At 39.0% G+C, this 22,550-nt stretch overlaps 1 protein-coding gene across 3 annotated transcripts; it reads left to right on the forward strand.

The window, feature by feature from the left end:
• The first annotated feature begins 1,381 nt into the window (after window positions 1-1,381).
• On the forward strand, window positions 1,382-22,370 carry ccdc142 (coiled-coil domain containing 142). Of its 3 annotated transcripts, XM_084430012.1 has the most exons (14): window positions 1,401-1,711; window positions 1,831-1,859; window positions 1,951-2,007; window positions 7,617-7,675; window positions 7,809-7,872; window positions 9,110-10,546; window positions 13,190-13,276; window positions 13,361-13,504; window positions 15,159-15,322; window positions 16,173-16,292; window positions 17,503-17,617; window positions 19,742-19,919; window positions 20,356-20,567; window positions 21,983-22,370. In XM_084430012.1, exons 3-14 carry the CDS (start codon window positions 1,956-1,958, stop codon window positions 22,237-22,239), a joined length of 2,889 nt encoding a protein of 962 aa, XP_084286138.1. In that variant the 5' UTR covers window positions 1,401-1,711; window positions 1,831-1,859; window positions 1,951-1,955; the 3' UTR covers window positions 22,240-22,370. The 3 variants fall into 3 exon arrangements, with proteins under 3 accessions (XP_084286140.1, XP_084286138.1, XP_084286139.1); XM_084430014.1 differs by lacking the exon at window positions 1,951-2,007 and having other exon boundaries at window positions 1,382-1,711; XM_084430013.1 differs by lacking the exon at window positions 1,831-1,859.
• Window positions 22,371-22,550: the final 180 nt, after the last annotated feature.

Below are 22,550 nucleotides of genomic sequence, written 5' to 3' on the forward strand. Positions count from 1 at the left end.
TTGCGTTTCCCCATAAAAACTTTGCCCTCCACCTAAAAATTTTGCGTTCCCCCGAAAAACTCGCAAAACTCTTTGCAAACGCGAGAGAGAAGCTACAGTTTTGGGGTGGAACCAGACCGATCTCACGCCTCACGGTAATGCGTAAGTATTTTACGAGGTGGCTATAATTCGTACGACTTTGTATTTGAAAAGTACGAAATATATATCCAACCCTAACACCGAAACTTGCCCGTCACGTGGGTCTATAAACAAATCGTACGAAAACGAGTGAGGGTGTACGAATTCGTACGAATTGACCACCTCGTAAAATACTTACTTTTCTTCACTATGTCACTTTAGAGGCTTCATAATATTCAACTCAATATTTGTAATATTAGGACACACTCAAGGTTCACATAAGGTGAAATTCCGCCAATATCGCTAAAAAAAAAAAAAATCCCGAAAATGAATAAAAACTATTTTTTAAATTATTTTTTTTATGATAATCTAAAAACTTACACCGTTAAAAAAACGACACCTAGTCCATTTATCAGAGTCAGACCTTTACCAAATTTTGCGCACATCAGTTCTAGCCTACTTCTATGCTGACAAAAAAAAAGAAAAAAAAAAGGTTATCAATAGAATTTCGATCTTAAACAGTTTAGGAGATACAGTTTTTATGTTTGTTAGGTGGTATGATGACCCATTATGACTATTGGGCTATATTTTTGTGTGCACAAAGTCTAACTCCTCAAAAACATCTGATAATAAGTCATTCTGAGCAAACACGCTTTAGTTTCATAAATTATGATGTGCGAGAGTTAAATAGCGAATTATACTACTTAATATTGTCTACTAGACTAGAGGGAGCCACAGGATCAGGGTTACCGAAGATTCACGCTGTAAAACCACATCATAAGACACATTTGAATAGATGACAGTTGTTGTTACTGTTCTTTCAAGCATTTAATAAAAAAATAAAACTAATAATAATAATACTAAAAAAAAAAAAGTCTTAAACAAAGATTCGATACAATTCGAATTCAATTTTATTTGAATTTAACACGGTTTCTCTCTACATTTCCACGGACCCGTAGCCTCTTCAACCACACTTTTAAACCCCCTGAAACCAAAGACTTTATATAAAATGACTTTATGAAGCCCGCTTTCTCTTCAGTGCTCCAGTTCAGTCCATCCGCTTTTTGTCTCAATCCTACGGATTCTCTTCTGTCTAGACAGTAGTGTACCCTCTCCTTGCTATCCAAGTCTAATGGGGAAAAAAGGTAACATTTTAGGTAGGCTACATCTGAATATTATTTACGTAAACAAAACTTTTTAGAAAACACTTCTGGGCATCAATAGTGTATTTTGGGCGTCATAAACGCTGCTGTCTAAGTAGGCAGCTCGCTAGGTAATGAGACAGTCAGAATCAGCGTTCTCTCCTCTCATTGGCTGATCTTCTCATGCTATGCTAAATTCGGGAAATGTGCTTAACTGAGGATTAACTAACCTGTTGCCACCAACATACCCCTCGAAATAGGCGTCTTCCTATAATAGGAGTTGAACTGAAGGTTTGTCGTGTGCACTGATTAGCGACTGTTACTATTAGCGGGCTGTACTGGCCAGTTAACTTCAGCTAGCCTGTTAGCATCAGTGTATTATAATGGAGGACTTTAAACCAAAACACTGGAATAAACCACGACCTGGAGCTTTACTGTGGGTTCAGTGACAGGTGTGTATCGACCTAGTCTTGTGTTGTTCCCGTGTAATGTTATTTATACTTAGCATGGCTGTGTGTTGAATCACTCTTCTGCTCAATATTAATAATTTGCCTTTATTTACGCGGACTAGAGATGAAAGATGCCCGTTGAGATGAACAGGTAAGCTGTCAGATGTACTGTTATTATGATTGTGTTGTTTCTGTGGTTTATTATGTGATATGTTTGTGTGTGTGTGTGTGTGTGTGTCCAGGAGAGATGGCTCAGTCGTCAGGAGGATCTCAGGAGGAACACACTCACACACACACAGGTGTGCCACCATCACCTTTTAATCTCTCTTATTGCCTTTAAAACTGGCACAGTCTCGCTAATACCAGCTTTATAGGGTGTACATGTAACCTGCCAAATTGCCTTGGATTTTCTTTGGCTAATGTTGACTTTTGATTGTTGCGTAAACTACTACCTGTCAAACGTCACCTACAATACCGGTCAAAAGTTTGGGGTTGGTAAGATTTTTTTAATGTTTTTGAAAAAAGTCTGACATATGAAATAATAGGCAGGCTTTTATGGTATAGTATAATAAAGCGTTTTTTTATCCAGAGACTCAAACTGAGCTAAACGCATGCATTTTGGTGCAGATGCGAATATTGATATGGACTAAAAGATTAAATTCCGATGGGACTGAACTATATAGGACCTTTAAAATGAATATTTTAAAAGTAAAGTTTATTAAGAATGAGAATCTAGAAGGATATCTTGAATACTTTTGGACTTACAAGCATGACAACAACTTTAGAAAATGAATATTTATGGGACTCGGACAGGAATGTTTTATGCAAGTGAGTTGATAGAAAAACACAAGATATACATTTCTAGTTTCAACATTGTGTTCTTTAGATATTCCTCTTTAAACGGAATAAGTATCTTCTGTATGAAAGTGACCCACATTTGGTATTTGACCACTGAAAATGTGTCAGATTTACTCACTGAGCCGCATTAAGATCTCCATATCTCTGGGATTGAACCATATAGGGCCTTTAAAATGAAGATACCTAAAGAAACGTCTGATAAAACCAGAATCTAAAAGGATGTTAAGGTATCTTTCATTTTTCTTGAGTTACAGGCGTCCAAACGTGAGCCAAAAAAAACACAAGAACTGTCACTGTTGGCATATAATGCAACAAAGATTGATAAAGTCAACAGATCCTACTAATAGATCTACCAATCTCTGTGTGAAAATGAAATAATGATGCCGCCATCTTTCTAAAGTAATTTTTACACCCCTGTAATTTGGCTCCAAATCTCAGGTTAAAATGGTCATTTTGACCCCTCTCTACAAAATAATGGATTACTCAGTAAAACTCAGTAAAGTCTGTGACTTTTAATATTTTGGCTTTCATCGCTATTTATATTTGTCTTTCTACCGAAAATATATAAACAAAATAAAAAATTTGAGCATAAAATGCATATAAATAACAATATCTGCCAATAATGTCTTAGTAAGATCATATTTAAATGATCAAAGCTCTGTAGTTTTAAAACATATAATGCAATACATTACAGTGATGATTGAGAGATGAACAAATAAACCTTCCTCAAGAGCCTGATGATCACATTTGACACACCAGGCGTTTATGGCTCATTTAGTCTGATATAGTGAGAAAACGGAGGAAAAAACAGCTCAATTTTATTCAGAGGCTCAAACTGATCAAAAATATGCAATTGTGCAGATGCTGTTTTATTTTTATTTTTTAATGGACAAAAAGTAAGATGAAATTCTGACGCTTGTAATGGAAATCAATGAGATCTTAAAATGCATATAAGTATCAGTCGTCACTCTGTATCTGCCTATAATAAGATGTTCTTGAAATGCTTAGTTTTATGATCAAAGCTCTGTAGTTTTAAAACATATAATGCAATGCAATACTGTGATGATTGAGAGATGAACAGATAAACATGCTAAACAGTGTGAGCTATCGGATAGATGACAGAAGGCTTGTGGAAGGGTTTTCTGCAAAGTTTGGATCATGTTGATCATTCAGTATCAACATGGATCAACATGATCAACATGATCATTGATGTTGGTACAGTTTTAAGGGTTAAGCTCACCAAAGCTGCATTTATTTGATCAAAATGCTGGAAAACTACAATTTATTACCATTTTAAAACATGAATATATAGTAAAGTGTAATTTATTCCTGTGAATATACTCTGAAGTATACTCTATAAGCTGAATTTTCAGCATCATTACTCCAGTCTTCAGTGTCACATAATCCTTCAGAAATCATTCTAATATGCTGATTTGATGATCTCGAAACATTATGAAAGAACACAAATGGAAGTAGTGACCAAAAATACAGCATTGAACGAGAAGGACACTGCTTTTCGTCTTGGAAGATTCTGATCAAAAGATTAAAAGTTCAGGGCTGGGTTTCCCGAAACCTTCTTAACGCTATGTTGTTCTTCTTAAGTTACACCTTAAAAGCTGTACCTTACCGTTTATGTGTTTCCCGAAACCTTCTTAACGCTATGTTGTTCTTCTTAAGTTACACCTTAAAAGCTGTACCTTACCGTTTATGTGTTTCCCGAAACCTTCTTAACGCTATGTTGTTCTTCTTAAGTTACACCTTAAGCTGTACCTTACCGTTTATGTGTTTCCCGAAACCTTCTTAACGCTATGTTGTTCTTCTTAAGTTACACCTTAAGCTGTACCTTACCGTTTATACGTGTTTCCTGAAACCTTCTTAATGCTATGTTGTTCTTCTTAAGTTACACCTTTAGCTGTACCTTACCGTTTATACGTGTTTCCTGAAACCTTCTTAACGCTATGTTGTTCTTCTTAAGTTACACCTTAAGCTGTACCTTACCGTTTATACGTGTTTCCCGAAACCTTCTTAACGCTGTTGTTCTTCTTAAGTTACACCTTAAGCTGTACCTTACCGTTTATACGTGTTTCCTGAAACCTTCTTAACGCTATGTTGTTCTTCTTAAGTTACACCTTAAGCTGTACCTTACCGTTTATATGTGTTTCCTGAAACCTTCTTAATGCTATGTTGTTCTTCTTAAGTTACACCTTAAGCTGTACCTTACCGTTTATACGTGTTTCCCGAAACCTTCTTAACGCTATGTTGTTCTTCTTAAGTTACACCTTAAGCTGTACCTTACCGTTTATACGTGTTTCCTGAAACCTTCTTAACGCTATGTTGTTCTTCTTAAGTTACACCTTAAGCTGTACCTTACCGTTTATACGTGTTTCCTGAAACCTTCTTAACGCTATGTTGTTCTTCTTAAGTTACACCTTAAGCTGTACCTTACCGTTTATACGTGTTTCCTGAAACCTTCTTAACGCTATGTTGTTCTTCTTAAGTTACACCTTAAGCTGTACCTTACCGTTTATATGTGTTTCCTGAAACCTTCTTAATGCTATGTTGTTCTTCTTAAGTTACACCTTAAGCTGTACCTTACCGTTTATACGTGTTTCCCGAAACCTTCTTAACGCTATGTTGTTCTTCTTAAGTTACACCTTAAGCTGTACCTTACCGTTTATATGTGTTTCCCGAAACCTTCTTAACGCTATGTTGTTCTTCTTAAGTTACACCTTAAGCTGTACCTTACCGTTTATATGTGTTTCCTGAAACCTTCTTAATGCTATGTTGTTCTTCTTAAGTTACACCTTAAGCTGTACCTTACCGTTTATACGTGTTTCCTGAAACCTTCTTAACGCTATGTTGTTCTTCTTAAGTTACACCTTAAGCTGTACCTTACCGTTTATACGTGTTTCCTGAAACCTTCTTAACGCTATGTTGTTCTTCTTAAGTTACACCTTAAGCTGTACCTTACCGTTTATACGTGTTTCCTGAAACCTTCTTAACGCTATGTTGTTCTTCTTAAGTTACACCTTAAGCTGTACCTTACCGTTTATATGTGTTTCCCGAAACCTTCTTAACGCTATGTTGTTCTTCTTAAGTTACACCTTAAGCTGTACCTTACCGTTTATACGTGTTTCCTGAAACCTTCTTAACGCTATGTTGTTCTTCTTAAGTTACACCTTAAGCTGTACCTTACCGTTTATATGTGTTTCCTGAAACCTTCTTAATGCTATGTTGTTCTTCTTAAGTTACACCTTAAGCTGTACCTTACCGTTTATACGTGTTTCCCGAAACCTTCTTAACGCTATGTTGTTCTTCTTAAGTTACACCTTAAGCTGTACCTTACCGTTTATACGTGTTTCCCGAAACCTTCTTAACGCTATGTTGTTCTTCTTAAGTTACACCTTAAGCTGTACCTTACCGTTTATATGTGTTTCCTGAAACCTTCTTAATGCTATGTTGTTCTTCTTAAGTTACACCTTAAGCTGTACCTTACCGTTTATACGTGTTTCCCGAAACCTTCTTAACGCTATGTTGTTCTTCTTAAGTTACACCTTAAGCTGTACCTTACCGTTTATACGTGTTTCCCGAAACCTTCTTAACGCTATGTTGTTCTTCTTAAGTTACACCTTAAGCTGTACCTTACCGTTTATACGTGTTTCCTGAAACCTTCTTAACGCTATGTTGTTCTTCTTAAGTTACACCTTAAGCTGTACCTTACCGTTTATACGTGTTTCCTGAAACGTTCTTAGTTAAGTACACCTTCTGTAAGTCATGCGTTCGTGAGGTTGGTCTGGACCACTCTTAGCTTCACCTTATCACTGTTGATCTCAGTCTATACGAATATAATTCTGAAGTTTTAACACACCCAGACAGTTTTCAATTAGTCTCATTCAAGTGTTTTCATGCAAAGAATAAAATTGTCATTACACTGATTGTTGTTAGATTTTTATTATATTATCCAAAGGTACATCAGCTGGCAAACCATTAAAGGCTTAATAGTCTATTTAAAGGGAATGATAGTGGTGGGGAGTTTGCTCAAACTATGGCAGCGATACAGTGAATAGTTGTGCTAAAAGACGGCGCTGTCCAATGAAAGCATAGGCTACTGTCAGTTAAGTCCTATTCGGACGGTTATTGTTTCTCATGGGCTCGTACGGTATTTTAAACATTTACAGGGTTGAGTCTATGATTTTAGTGCCGTCTGAATTCATAATATCAGTGTTTTTTTTTTCACCCAACCTGCGTAAAAATCCCTGTCCAAATGACCTACAGTTTTTTGACAAACAGGTCGTGTGGTGATTTAACTGCCGTCTGAATCCACATCTCTGAGTTTACAAGAAGAGATTCAAAATCCACTGTTTAAATCCTTTTTGATCACTGCCGAGCACCGTACGCAAGATGTACACTTTTATTACTGAAATGCTGGAAAGTATTTACAAGAGCAATATTTCATCGCAGCTCCACCTCAGCGAACAAACATGGGAAAGAGAAGAAAGCGTGTACAAATTTGAAATGGTTATTATGGCAGCAATATATGATACAATTTAAAAATATGTAGGCTAGGCTATTGTAGTTTGGATTATTTTTTATAATATCCCATGTCCTAATAAATGCAATTTCTGAAGTGCTTCTTGTATAAAGAGCACCGCTTTCTCACATAACGCAGTGAAACAGCCCCTGCGCGAGAGAATAACTGATTCTCGAGCCGTTGACATCAGCAGATTCGGCACCATCGCCACGGACAGCACCGGGAAACGTCGCACGCAAGACGGTGTATCTTAAGCAGCTTCCTGAGGTATGGTTTGGGGAACACGCCTGGAAATGGTATACCTTTAGTTAAGTTATACCTTAAGAGTCGTCGTAGCGCGCTAAGAGACAACGCTATCGGGAAACGCAGCCCTGATCATTCAGTCCAGTACTGAGAGTTGAAACCTTTGACCAGTGATGTCAGTTTATATTAAATGATCAAACCGGATCAGTAGAAGCCAGTCAGTACCATTGAAGTCTCAATATTTGCTTGTTTTCTGACTTTCCTGATCCCAAACAGACAAAACGGACAGCTGTGCTGCTGACAGTCCTGAAAACCAGCGTTCGGATCATGGACAGGTCAGACCCAACGCCTCTCAAACACACCTGTTCACATCATTCACAGCATAAATCTCTCTCGAGTTATAAACCAGCTGACAAGGCGTCCTCACTCATGTGTTTTTGATAATCATATCTCTGTGTGTTTTTACAGAGTAGGCCAAGTGACCTTTCAGAGATACTTCCAGAGGAGTACATATCAAATGACAAATATGATGGTAAGTGAGATGGTAAGCCTTCTTGCACATTCAGGAAATACAAATAGATTACAGAGGTAAATATCATTTGAATGCAGACTCATTATTACTCATTAATACTCAATAAGAGTGCATTAGCCCAACTTAAGCAGTTTTTCATTTCTCCCATAGGGGTTTAAAAAAAAGTCTTAGTCAAAGCGTTATAAGCCATGAACCAAACCAACCAGCTATGAGGAGAAGCATAACATTGCAAATTTTGATTTGAAAGCAAAAAAGTATTTGAAAATCAGACAAAAATACAAAGGTACAAGACTGATCTTAAAGGGTTAGTTCAGCCAAAAATGAAAGTTCTGTCAGTAATCACTCGCCCTCATGTTGTCCCAACCCCGTAAGACTTTCGTTCATCTTCGGACCACAAATTAAGATATTTGTGATGAAATCTGAGAGTTGTCTCACTCCAGAATTTCATTCTGCCGACCCAGAAAAGTTAGTAAAGACATCGTTAAAATAGTCCAAGTGACTACAGTGGCTCAACCTGAAGTTTATCAAGCGACGAGAATACTTTTTGTGACCTTTTGCAGGTTCGAGTCCTTGATTCTGATTGGTCAATAGCTGTGTTTTATTCACGATAAAAGGGTAAAACACACCCAACGGTTCTATGTATCACTACACAACAGCCCTAGCAACCACTCTTAACAACGTAAACAAGTGTGTTATCATTGATATTGTTCATTGAAGCTTATAGAGTAGAGTATTGTGAGAGATCGAGTGAGCTAGTGTACCTGCATTTACAGTAGATATAGCATTTTCCTTCAGGTCAGTCCTGTATTCGTACAGTCCGCTGCGATATCTTGTCCTTTTAACAGTTTTAAGGAGTTTTCCGTGCCCTGACATGCTAGTCATTTGTTAGTTTTCTTCTCCACGTTCACAACAGGTTTCAGTCCTTTCAATATAAAAGTCTCCTCTACTTGACAGACTCACTCATAAAGACAGTCTTTGCCGCCATTTAATGGAGAAATAATGTTCTTCTGTTGCTGTTCACGGTCAGGGACTATTTTTCCAGCGGAAGGAATGATTTTACCTCATAAAAGTTGCATTTATACATATTTTTTGGCTTTAATATTTGTGTTGTGTGGTAATACAATACTCCGCTTCGCGTCGTGCCTAACAACGCCCTTCAGCCGTGACTTATTCACGACACAGCACTAGCCTCTCGTACCTTATTGCTAACTTATTGTGCCTCTCTCTGTCCTCCCAGCTTCCTGGTACCAGGGTCCGTTCACCAGATCCCTCCAGAGGGCAGAGGCTCTGTTTCGCACCCGTTTAAACCCCAGCCTGAAGTGGCTCATGGGGCAGAAGAGCAGAGACGGCAGCTGGGACTCGGAGAGCGAGAGCTGTTCCTCCAGGAGTGTCCAGCGTTTGGGTCAGGCATTACAGAGCCTCGGCTCTCAGTGCCTCACGCTCCACGACCCGGCGTCAGGAGCCCGTCCCTTCGGCTGCGTCACAAACCTCTCTGTCTCCTCGTCCCCTGAGGAGTTTCTCCATCACCCTCAGGCTTCAGCCTTCACCCAGCATTACTGCCAGCTTCAGCACCTGATGGAGCAGAGAGCCCAGCTGCTGTTCCTCAGCGAATACGCCCGGAGAACACATCTCGCCTCTTGTTTTGTAACTCAACTAGGCTCGGTTTTAGAGCGGACTCGTCTCCTGTTAGCCGACAGAGAGCAACCGAACTCCACATGGAGCCTCAGCCTTAAAGCTTTATGTCTGGAACTGCAGGTTCACGTAAACCATTGGGATCTGCTCAGGACTAAAGCTCGAACTGATCGCAGTCTCCGGCGTGTGCTTTTCACCCGAGTCGAAACGCTCGCGTCAATGCGGCGAACGCTAAACCTGTTAGGCTCACAGGCGGTGTGGTTAATGGAGCAGTGCATTCACACGGCTCTCCGCGCCCTAGCCGAAGCCCAGCCGGATCGTGTGCCTCGGGACGCTCTAGTGGACCTGCTGTGTGCCGTCGAGCTCTTCAACCAGATCCTTCAGGACAAGAGGAGCTCAGGGCTCGACTTCGGCTCAGACTGGCTTCGAAACATCAGACCGTTCCCCGTCGAGCGGCTGATGATGGTTCTGGCCCGGAGTCAAGCGAAGAAAGCCGCCGAGCAACTTTACACATGGTCTTCCCATCAGAGTAACCTCCTGCATATCGCAAACAACCCTCGAGTTGTATCCTCACCCGCTATAAACACACACATCGAAGCTGCTGTTGACGAGGCGTCCCGAAAACCCGTTCACAGCCTCTGGTCCTCGAATCTTCCCTTCGCTTCCTTCATCTCTCGAGACCGAGAGTGTCTCGATACTCTCTTTCAAGTCCTAGTGACGTCCACCAATCTCTTAGCTCCGCATATTCCCAGGAAACCTGCGTTGGATCTGGAGGACTCTATGGTGATCTGTCGACGGGCCAGTGAAGGAGAGGAGCGGCATCTGAACCGGCCCAGAATGCCCTGCAGGACGGTCAGTGTGGATCTGGGGCAGATGAAGCTCTTCTCTCACTATAAGGAGCTGCTGTGGAGGGAGTTCGGGGAGGCAGTCGCACGACACTTTCGTTATCAGTCGTGCAACAGCGCTCTGGGAAGCCTCAACCTGTGGAACGATGAGGCGCTGGTGCTTTTGGTCTCGTGGCTCAGGCATTCGTGTGTGGAAGGTACTGATGGGGTTGAATGTGTGTCAATCAAATGTGTGTAATGTGTTTTGAGAAGATATGAAACGCTAATGGTTGAATCTTTTGCAAAGAAATGGCTGGGTCATATTTCACATCATAATTGGTTACACTTTATTTGGTAACACTTTGTTTTAAGGTGTCTGTGTTACAGTGTAATTATACATTTAACTACGGAGTAATATTAATTAACATGTACTTACTAAAGGTTTAGAGTAGGATTAGGATTTGGTTGAGGGTTAGTTGCATGTAATTATGCATAATTTACTATTATTACTATGGTAAGTACATGTAACATGTAACAAAGACACTGTAAAATAATGTTTTTACCTCAAAATCAAAAAAAAAAGAAAAGAAAAAAAGATGAGGTATATTTTTGCATAAACTACAAACAGTCATGAGTGTACACTACCGTTAAAAAGTTTGGGGTTTTGTAAGAGCTTTTTTAATGTTTTTGAAAGAACTCTTCTGCTCACCAATACTGCTTTCATTTGATCAACATACAGTAAAACAGCAATATTATGGTATATTATTACAATTTAAAATAGATGTTTTCTGTTTAATATATTTTAAATGTAACTGTTGAAAACTAAATATTTTTGTGAAAAACACATTTTTTCCCTCAGGATTCTTTGATGAATATAAAGTTCAAATGAACAGCATTTATTTAAAATAGAATATTTTTTGTCTCAGTAGTCTTTACTGTCACTAGCTACGTTTACATGGACACAGTCGGAATGAAATCAATCTGATTGATGAATCCGAACAAGGTGTTTACATGAACGATAAATAAAGTAATCTGGTTGATGTGCGCGTTTATATGTCACAAGTTTCAAATCGGATCTGATGTTTTGACATGCGCACACTGCACGAATATACAGAGTTTCCCGCTTTTCGCGCGTACATATTCTCATTGGTTCTTTATTTGTTTTAAACAGCAGACGTAATATTAATTCCTCTCTGATCATAATTTAGAGCATATTAACCGTTTTGCCGTCCTGCTTGATCACGCAGTAAGCCCCTCCCCGCGGCCAAAACCAGTCGTCTGTGGATGAGAATCCAAAACAAGGACTGGTGGGACGTTGTCCTGCTTCATTTCACAGACGCGCGAGTCAAATGATAATTTTAGAATGACGGGAAACTTATTAATATGACACTTTATTCAACAGGAAGAACAGCTCGTTCCGCGCGTCATACGTCATTACGCTATTTAACGTCATTGCACATGCGCAGTCCTTTCAGTTTCGGTTTTCAATCCGATCAAGTGTTTACATGTTCTCTCGATCGGATTACAAAAGGGATAAACCACCCCTTTCAATCCGATCGAAATTTCATTCGGATCGAGCTCAATCGGATCAATTGAGGTGTTTACATGAAGGTTTTTTAGTCCGATTGAGCCGTCAATCCGATTATAAGTGTCCATGTAAACGCAGCTAGTTTTGATCAATTTAATGCATCCTTGCTGAAGAAAAGGAATTTTTTTTTTTTTTTTTTTTTTTTTTTTTTTAATCATACTGACCCAAAACTTGCTACTGACCTATATATATATATTACATTTTTTATATATTTTTACTAGTGGGTGCATGACACTATAGTTCATTTATGTAGTTGAAGAAAGCTGTGACATATTATTCCCAAAAATTCTTCATACAGCGACTACCAGTAACATTTATAAAAAAATTGGGCCAAAAATGACTTTCAGACACAAAATAAAAATCAGACACTTTGAGCTGATCATGTTTTGCTGAAGTGTGTTTTCTCTTTAATAACTAATGCTCTTTTTACACACAGACTGAACACAATGAAGCATTGCTTGGTGATTGGTTGAGCTAAACTGGTATTATCTAATAGTGTAGTTAAATTTAACAGCTGACAGATATTCAACATAATTCATGTGTGAGACAGTCTAACAGAAGGACGGACAAAACCAGTCAAATATCAGCTGATCTGAGAACTTCTGCTCATATTTTATCACCATTATAGCGAATAAACTGTGATAATGTGAGAAATGTTGAAGGTGTCTGAATACATTTTGGTTTGACTATATATAATTACTTGATGTATATCTCAGTTTGTTTGTTGACATTTGGGGAGATTTGCTTTAATGTTCCTAAAAATTATGTCTAATGAAAAATCTACATTCTCATTGGCTTAATCTTCTTTACGCAAAATATTATGTGTTTCATTTTGATGGACATATTTGACAGTTTTTATGTGATTCTCTCAAAATTCAAATAATATTCATTTAATTTCATGTTGTTTCCTCAGGGATGCACTGATTTAAAGTTTTTTGCTGTGTGTTTTGTTATGGCCAATAACAGATATGATGTCTATGCTGTGTAACTTTTCTTACTTTTATAGATTGTGTTGTTTAAAATAACAGCCGTGTTCACGATTAATCTAGAACTGAACATGCTTCAAGTGAAACTGGCCATTAAAATATTTTAACATCCAGCAGAAAATATGCACAGCTGTTCTGAGACCCGCCATAGGAAGTATTAACTGACACTAATATAGTGACTGATACTGTATATTGTGCTCAACTTTTGACTTTTTTGTTATTCTGAAATCAAAGTTGTTGTCAGGGTTTGTTTAACATCTTTTTCCATTCCTTTTGTGTCTTTCTAGACCTTGTTCCAGGAGAATGTAAAGAAAGTTTGAGCAATTTCTGCTCTCATGTTTCGTCGACTGCCGCCTTCACACGGTGGGATGAGAGTGAGTAGTGTTCATCTTCACATTATGACCCCTCAGATGAGTCTTCGGAGGTGAGAGTGGTGTTGTTGTGTGGTTGTGTTGCAGTGATGTGTTTGTCGCTGGGCTCGGGACTGAAAGAGAAGTGTGTTCCTGCAGTAACGCATGAGAGATGTGCGGTGAGAACGGCCACTATGGATCTGATCCTCCAGCTCTTCCCTCCTCTACACACCGTCCTGAAGCTCCTGCCCGGTAACTTCACACACACACTCCTGTCATCTTCAGTCTGATCAATGTCTAGACTAGGGTTGTCATGATGCTACACTGTAAAAAGTTTAACTATTATTTTTACACATTTTTACATTTTTACACTCAAAAAAATGGAGTAAATTTTAAAGCTGTGAAATCAATGAAATATACTGAATGAATTGAGTAAATGCAAGTAAAAAAAAAAAAGTAAATCTGAGTAACTGCATCTGGTACATTAACACATAAAATTGAGTAGAAATAATTTAACATTTAAAAAAAATATTTATGAGTAATATTAACTGTTTTTATTTATGAGTAATATTAACTATTTTTATTTCCTCTAAACCTTTGTAAAATAGTATTCCATGTATACATTACATTGGCTTTTATTGTCGTTGAGTACAGCAATGCAGCATATTTTACACTGTTTTTAACATGTATACAATATTTCCTATTTAAACTCACTTAACAAACATTTTAGAAGTAAAAATTAAACATTTAAACATTCAGGTAGCCTAATTCAGGTGTAATCAATCGGTCTGTTATCCAATGTCCACCGGATCAGCGCTGGTTCTCGTGCCGGAGACGGACTCGCGCTCTGCGGGTGAACTTAGAACTTCATACCGCCGTCCTGCGTTTCACTCACAGCCGAAAGATACTGCGAGCGACTGACTCCATAACCTGCCAATAAACAAACAGTGACAGTTCTGAGGACATTTTATCATCCAAATTAATTATATTCATTATCATTAGGAAATTTATTCCAGTGATCAAAGCTGAATTTTCAGCATCATTACTTTTTCACGATTCTTTGTTGAGTAGAAAGTTTTCAAGAATAGCATTTATTTTAAATCTTTTGAACGTGTCATAATAAATGTCTTTACTGTCACTTTTGATCAATTTAATGCAACTTTGCTCAATGACAATATTAATTTCTTAAATAAATCTTACATATGCCAAACTTTTGAATGGTAGTGTACATCATAATTTCACAGCAAAAACTAAAATGGTATATAACTAAATAATATAAATATTATCAAATTACATTAAAATCAGTGCTGGGCAACGATTAATCGCATCCAAAATAAAAGTTTGTGTTTACATAATATGTGTGTGTACTGTGTATAATTATTTTTTATATATAAATACACACACATGCATATTTAAGACATTTTGCATATATACTTTATATATATTTATACATAATTTATTTTATATACAAATATAAATATTTTATATTTATATTGTATATAAATGCATGTATTTATATATACAAAATAATTACACATAGCACACACACATATTATGTAGACACAAACTTTTTATTTTGGACGTGATTAATCGTTGCCCAGCACTGATTAAAACATATTTTGATAAATTTTTCTATGAAACATTGCTTAGTTTTTCCAGATAATTATTTAACTATCATTAGTAAAATAAATACCAAAGAAACAAATTACAAGCAATAATACAAATAAAATAGATAGCAAAAAAAAATTGTGTATTGTGAAAATAATTTCCTATATTTTAATATATTATGATTTTAATATTGCTTCTGTAACGAAGTACCAGTATTGTTTCTATCCCTGGTTTGGCCAGTGTTGAAGGTGCATGAGATCCCCTGAGCTCATCCCGTTGGCACTGATGTGTTCCCCAGGTGAGCGTGGATCCAGGAGTCTTCGGGAGACTCATCTGGGGCTGTTGTGTCGGTCAGTCGTCACTGTCCAGGCCTCGACTGTCTGGGTCATGAGTAAAGCCTACCAGTTTCTGGCCTCCTGGTCCCTTGATAAGTTCCTGCTGATCACACAAGGAGATCTCAAGGTAAATGAAACACTCACCTCCATGCATTTATACCCATCTTTTTCTGATAAAGGATATACGTTTTAATCTAACATAAGTGTGTGAATTAAATAGTCACTGATTCTTATTAAAGCTATTGAAGTTATTCAGTCAAGATCAGTGAGTGATTTTCTCTGTCTTTTGTTGTTTGATTAACATTAATGACAGACGGCAGCATCTGTTTATTAGGCTGCTGTCACTTTAAGAGCGAATGCACTGATCTAATATACTGACACGCATCCGAACTGTTTCCATTCACTTAAAGGGATAGTTCACCCAAAAATGAAATTTCTGTCACTAATTAATCGCCCTCATGTCGTTCCAAACCCATAAGACCTTTGTTCATCTTCAGAACACAAATTAAGATATTTTTATACATAGATGCTCATCTGCGGTGATGTGTGTTGCAGTAGCGCCGTCATATCGGACTATAACATGACATTTAGCCTATAACACGCTCTCACACGTTTATTTTGTAGCATTTTTGGGAGGAGTACAATTTACTTGTGGTTTCAAAAACCAGATGCATTTACACTTGTACAGTTTCGTCTGGAAAGCGGCCCAGACCTCCTCCTGAAGTGGTTTGAGCGATCGGATTCAAATCCGTCCCGAATGCGTTTCGGAGGGCATTTACACCTGGTCTTTTCACGATCGGATAGCTATCCCATCACAGAAACACATGAAGTGGCCAGGTGTAAACAGCCCCAGTGTGTTTGGTCACAATTCTATAATCCCTCTTCAAAAGCAGATCGTGGAGACATTTTCATCGTTCACAATCTAAATCATCATCTCACACACCCCTAATGTAGCATGTGTTTGTGTTTGTGGTCAGGATCTGAAGGACTCGGTGGAGAGCCTGGTCCAGCTCGCTGGAGCCGTCGGTAGAGACTCAACTCAGCGTCTGATAGTTCAGCACACAGCCTCGCTCTCTCAGGCTCTCACACATCTACAGGTGAGGAAGTACAGCATCGGTACACAGTTCCTGCATAAAGGCCCGTGCACATCGGGACGATTATCGCGTGCGCTTTTCACCGACGTTTAACACCTCGTGACTAAACAAAGGGCGCCAATGTGAGTATGCACACTGACGCACAAAACGGCAGGTGTAAAAGCGTAATTTTTTTATTTAAGCTCCTTGGGTTTGTTTGACGCGCCACGTTAAAAACTGGTCAACCAATGAGATTAGAGCTTTTGTTCATGTGCCTGGAGCTGCTGAAGTTACAGTTCTTGGCATAGACGTAAATATTATGTCTATGGTACTTGGTGGAGCTCAAGCACAAAACAATCTTGCCGAGCACACACTGATAAAAGACGAAGAGGAAGATGCAACGAGGTCAGATGAATGTAGAGCTGCTGGTGTCTGAACACAAAGAACTTTATGACAAACGCCCCAGCGACTACAGAAACCTCGAGAAGAAGGAGATGTTATGGAGAGGAGTCGCAGATCAAATATGATTCAGAGAGTGAAGCATCACTCGGCGCATCGCCAGTGAAAATCGCTTGGGTGTGAACACAAAGACGCGCCGAAAAACATCTCGAAAAATGACAATTCTCACATCTTTCCAAACTTGTATGACTTTCTTTCCTCTTTGGAACATAAACAAAGATATTTTGAAGATTTTTTTTGTCCATACAATGAAAGTCATTGGTTAATAAAATTGTTTGGTTACCGTCATTTCTCAAAATATCTTATATGTTTCACAGAAGAAAGAAATTCATGCAGGTTTGGAAAGATGTGAGGGTGAGAAAGTGATGAAAGAAATTAAATTTTTGTATGAACGATCTATTGGTATCATGAGAAATTGAAACATGTAGGCCTGGTTTCACAGATGAGGCTTAGATTAAGTCAGGATTAGGCTTTAGTTCAATTAGGACATTTAGGAAGCTTTTATAAACACAATGCCTTAGAAAAAAATATCACTGGTGTGTATCTTGAGACAGAACAATGGCACTGACATTTAAGATATATCAGATCAAGTTGATTTCAGTTAAAACAGCTCGAACATACATTTTATTCTGGGATTATCTTCAGCCTTGTCCATGAAACTGGGGGCAAAATTGCACTACCATTCAAAAACAATCAAAAATTGATAAACGCATTTTAACAAAATGCCTTTTGAGAAAAATCTGTGCTTTCTGACTCAGTTTGTCTCGTATTGCAGGATTTCTCTGATCTCGTCCTGAGGAACTTTTCTATGGACTGTAAGAAAATGTCTGTGGAGATCTTCGAGCAAACCATGCCGTCAGCAAAACACTGGAGGATCAGTCACAGAATGGGTACAGACGCATGAGTGAATAGGGGCTTTCGCACCGGATAGTTCTAGGAACTTAGTTAAAGGAACGAGCCTCCAGGATGGCTCCCCGAGAACTAATGGTTTCCTTAGGAACGTTTTCCTGGTTGCGTTCGCACCGCCAGTAGGAGCTCTGGAGTGACATACAGGGTTCGTACGTTTTGAAAAAACCTGGAAAAGTTATGGAATTTGAAAAATGCAAATTCCAGGCCTGGAAAGGTTTTGAAAAAATAAAAAGACCCAGAAAGTTTTGGAAAAGTCATGGAATTTGTTTTTAACACAGCCTAATATGTGATTAATACAAAAACTGTTTAATAAAAAATATATTTCTCGTTGTCTTAACGTCCATATTCGGGCGGCATAACGTTCAGTTCACGTATACGAATCCGATTCACTCACTGGTTGCGATGTTGCCTGAGGCGAAGTCGGTGCTGACAGAAATTTTATTGAAATGCCAGGAAAGTGGCACGAGCATGCTAAAGTTTTGCAAGCACCGGTGGGTCGAGAATGTAGCGGAAAGCTCCGCATGTGAAACGATACGCAGTAGGCTATTTCAGCCTAACTTACGTCTGTCTCCTGCACGCGAGAGGAGGGAAGAAAACGAGTAAATGTCAGTTCAGTTGTAAGTTCATTCTTTATGTGCTTAGATGTGTGCGATATTGTCTATGAACTATGATGATATTGTAATCATTGTTTTAACTATGTACGAGGCACTGCGAGTGCGAGCTGACATCGCGTTTCTCTCATACTTGCTTTAACTGCGTGATGTGTCAGTGCAGTTATAGATGTGCCCAAATGAGTTTTTGTCTTATATTTATATCATATTATGTTGTTATATTAGAATATCACATGAGCAAGAGTGCCGTTTTCCTTTGCATATAATTGCAAATGTGCTATTTATTTTATACAACAGTTAAATTAACAATAAAGTTAACATTGTGAGTTACTTTTTGGACACAATATTGTCAATTCTCACTTTATATCGCCGACGAGAATTTCATAATGAAGCCGTAGTCCAACAGACAGCGATGATTTTTTTTATTTATTTAATGAAATCCGCGTTTTGAACGAATCAACGATTCAATGAACAATCACTTGTTTTTCTGAATGAATCAGCTGTTTGAACAAATCGGTTGAAATTACTCCAACAACTCGCTTATTAAGACAGTGACTTGCCGCCACCTACTGGTGGTTTTAGTTTCATATTTAAAGTATCTTTTAATTAAAACGTTGAAATTATAAATAATTTCATTTAAATATTGAATAGCTTTATTTATGCAATTGTAAATGAAGTGTAAATATAGTAGGCCAATGCCAGTTTGATGCGGCTTCTGTGTCAGCTCTAATGTCGACTGACATTTTCAGGAATACATAGTCATGGAAATGTGCCGAAAAGTCATGGAAAAATCATGGAAAAGTATTGGTTAAAATGTGTATGAACCCTGGACATAAGACACGCTCGTTGTTCTGACCTTTATATTGACGGCGCTGAGAACGGCAGAGTCTGAGCTCACAGCGCTCACATTCTCACATGATCTGTCTAACAGTCTAATACGTTATTAGCTAAACTGTTATACATAAGTAGACAGTGATGAAGAGTTATTAGCGTATGCCGTGTGCTTGATGTCCAGTGTTGCTGAGCAGAAACACATGATCATGTTTCTCTTGCTCTCCTCAAAGTCGCGTTGGGTTTTCTCCTCAGCGTAAAGGTTAAGAGGCTCATCTATCACTGTTTTACATGTAGTAGAGTTAGTTTCTGGAGTAAATATAGGCTATAGTCTGTGTGTTCACAGCCTTTTAAAAATGGCGGGTGCTGGTGTTTCAGTGCGTTCGGCCAATCAGCGAACACTGACATCACTGTAGTTCCTGTAGCGCTGGATTAGACCGACTCTGAAGGAGGAGTAAATTAGTTCCTCCTAAAGAGTTCCTAGAGCTAACATCATTCATAGTTCCTGCGGTGGGAACACGCCGACATCCGGGATCTTCTGCCAACAGTTCTAGGAACTATGAAGAGGTTCCTCCGGTGCGAAAGCCCCTCATGCCAGTCCTCAGTGTATTGTGTCTGTGCTTGTGAACCTTTAAATCCTCCTGTGTGTGTGGATGTCTTCAGAGTTTCCCAGCAGGCCGAGTGAGTACGCAGCGTGTGCGGCTCAGAGCGTGATCGGCCAGGTGATGGAGAGCATTCAGACCCTCCCCGATGAAGCTCGTGTTCCTGCTCTCGCCGAGGCCATGACCGCCTTCATGGAGGCCTGGATGGAGCACATACTCAAGCAGAAGATCAAGTTCAGGTGGGTGGACACACTGCCAAAAAAAGGTACACTTTATTTTGATGGTCCAACTACAAGTAACTACAGGTCAACTAGTATTAGTAGACTGTGAGGTTAGGTTTGACATGTACTCTGCGGTGTAAACATTGATATTTTCAACATTTGATGATTATCATAAATGTTTTTTGAGCATCAAATCATCAAAATCGATTTCTGAAGGATCATGTGACACTGAAGACTGGAGTAATGATGCTGAAAATTCAGATTTGATCACAGGAATTTTACATTTTTAATAAAATAAATGCAGCATTTGTGAGCAGAAGTGACGACTTTATAAACATAAAACATCTTACCGATCCCAAAGCTTTGACTGTCAGTGTGTGTGTGTGTGTGGTGGAGTAATGGACTGGATGCTAGCGCTTCACTGTGTGTTTACGTGATCTGATCCTTCGCACAGCATTCAGGGAGCTCTGCAGCTGAAGCAGGACTTCGACTCGATCCGAGACCTGGTTCGCTCAGAGGAGTACCGTCTCTCGGAGGAGCTGCTCCAGAAGCTTCTGTCCCTGCGTGTGTTTCATCAGGTGGATAATGCGATCGTGTGCCTGCTTCAGCAACCAGTGGCCAAACCCTACCTGCCCTCCCGCAGCTGGGAGCCCTTCAGGCACTGCTGTGAGTTCACTCACACAATCATCACTCAACACAGAATTAAACGGGTGGTTGATTATGATTTGACTTTTCTAACTTTAGTTAGTGTGTAATGTTGCTGTTTGAGCATAAACAACATCTGCAAAGTTACAACACTCAAAGTTCAAAGCAAAGGGAGATATTTTCTTTTATACAGAAATGGCTTTTTAAGGACTACAACAAACGGCTGGTAGAGACTACACAACATTCCTCCCGGGTTAGTGACATCACCAACCCTAGAATTTACATAAACCCGCCCCCGGGAACGCGATTTATAGCTTATCATGACAGAATATGCTAATCAATGACTAGAAGATAGTTAACTCCACATCGGCAACATAAATTCATCAGCTAACCATTCAGAAATGTCCTGTTGCTTCTACATTGTCACTTCTTCTTGAGTCTCTCCATCGTTGTCCGACTCAAATTTTCAGTGTGTGTCTGTGTGAGGTAATTGGAGCTGCTAACACACACACACACACACACAGACACACACAAGCTCTTGAAGCTCCGCCCTCTGTGCCGGGAGTAGCAGCTCATTTGCATTTAAAGGGACAGATACAAAAACGGTGCGTTTTTGCTCACCCTCAAAAAGTGACAATTTTAACATGCTATATGACAATATAACATGCCCCTTTAACATTCATAATTCACTCACCCTCCTGTCATTCCTAACCATGTGAGTTTGGTTCATCTTTCATCTTTGAAACCAAATCAATCTATTTTTAATGAAACTTGAGCAGTCTCTACTTTGAAAGTCCAGGGGTCTCATTTATAAAACCGTGCGAACGCCAGAACCTGCACAAAATTCCCTTTATAATCCCAGTCAGTGGAAGATTGTGGCAGATGCATCTCCTCCCAGAAATAATCATATATGAAGCTTACAATGCCTCGTTTTACTATGCATATCCTCATCTGCATATCATTTGCATATGCATATTCATCCACGTGATACCACGTTTAACGGTACAAGACATTAGGACAATAAGAGATACGGATGTGCGTCACATTATATTGATAAAAATAACTTGGTAGCCGATCCTTGCCTTGTTTTTGAATAAATAAATCAAATAGTATAAAATACATTTCAAAGAAAGTTTTTCTCACTCTTTTCCAAGGGCCAAATAGTATTTTTTATGGAAACAGATAGGCTTTATTGTGCATTATTGATCATTATTTGCACAAAAATATTTTCTCAGACCATTAATTCTGCTATTATCATGCGCTAAGCAAACATTAAAACACAGCATGCCACAGAAAAGGAGTGTTCAAAAGCACTACAACTATTTATTTATTAGATTGTTTTATATTAGAAATATATTACAGTTTAAAGTAATTACTGACAGAATTGTCATTTCTGGGTGAACTAACCCTTTAACCCCGTGTGCCGTGTCCCCCAGGCCCGAGCAGCGCTCAGGTGATGGATCAGGCGGCGGGAGGTCTCCATAATCTGGAGAGCATGGATGTGCAGGCGGCGTGGCACCAGGCCCTGACCCGAGCCGAGAGCTCGCTGACCCCAGACCTGCTGACCCCCCCGCCCGAGTCCTGCGAGCCCTACCTGGCCTCGGCGCAGCAGGAGTGGCTGGACCTGCGGATACACACCGGCTCCCGCTGGAGGCTCCCGGGCCTGCAGTGCTTTACTAGATCTGAGCCCTAGACAGGGGCACTGAGAGCGTGAGGGGAGCTCACACGTGGAGCGCTCGTCTTTACTGTGGAAAACTCAGAGAAACAATGTTACTGTTCATGCCTTTCTGAATAAAACATATTTCACATATATTCATTTTTATTTTATTTTATATTTTGTCCAATGCCAAAGTACCGAAAGGCTGAATAATTGTAATTGTAATATTTGATTAAGATTTTACTGATTTTTATTTTTTACACATTATTAGGGGTGTAACGATACCCTCATGTCATGATTCGATGCATATTACGATACTGAACTCACAATACTATATTATTGCGATA

This window comes from Rutilus rutilus (assembly GCF_951802725.1).
Source record: "Rutilus rutilus genome assembly, chromosome: 14".
NCBI classification, from domain to species: Eukaryota; Metazoa; Chordata; class Actinopteri; order Cypriniformes; family Leuciscidae; genus Rutilus; species Rutilus rutilus.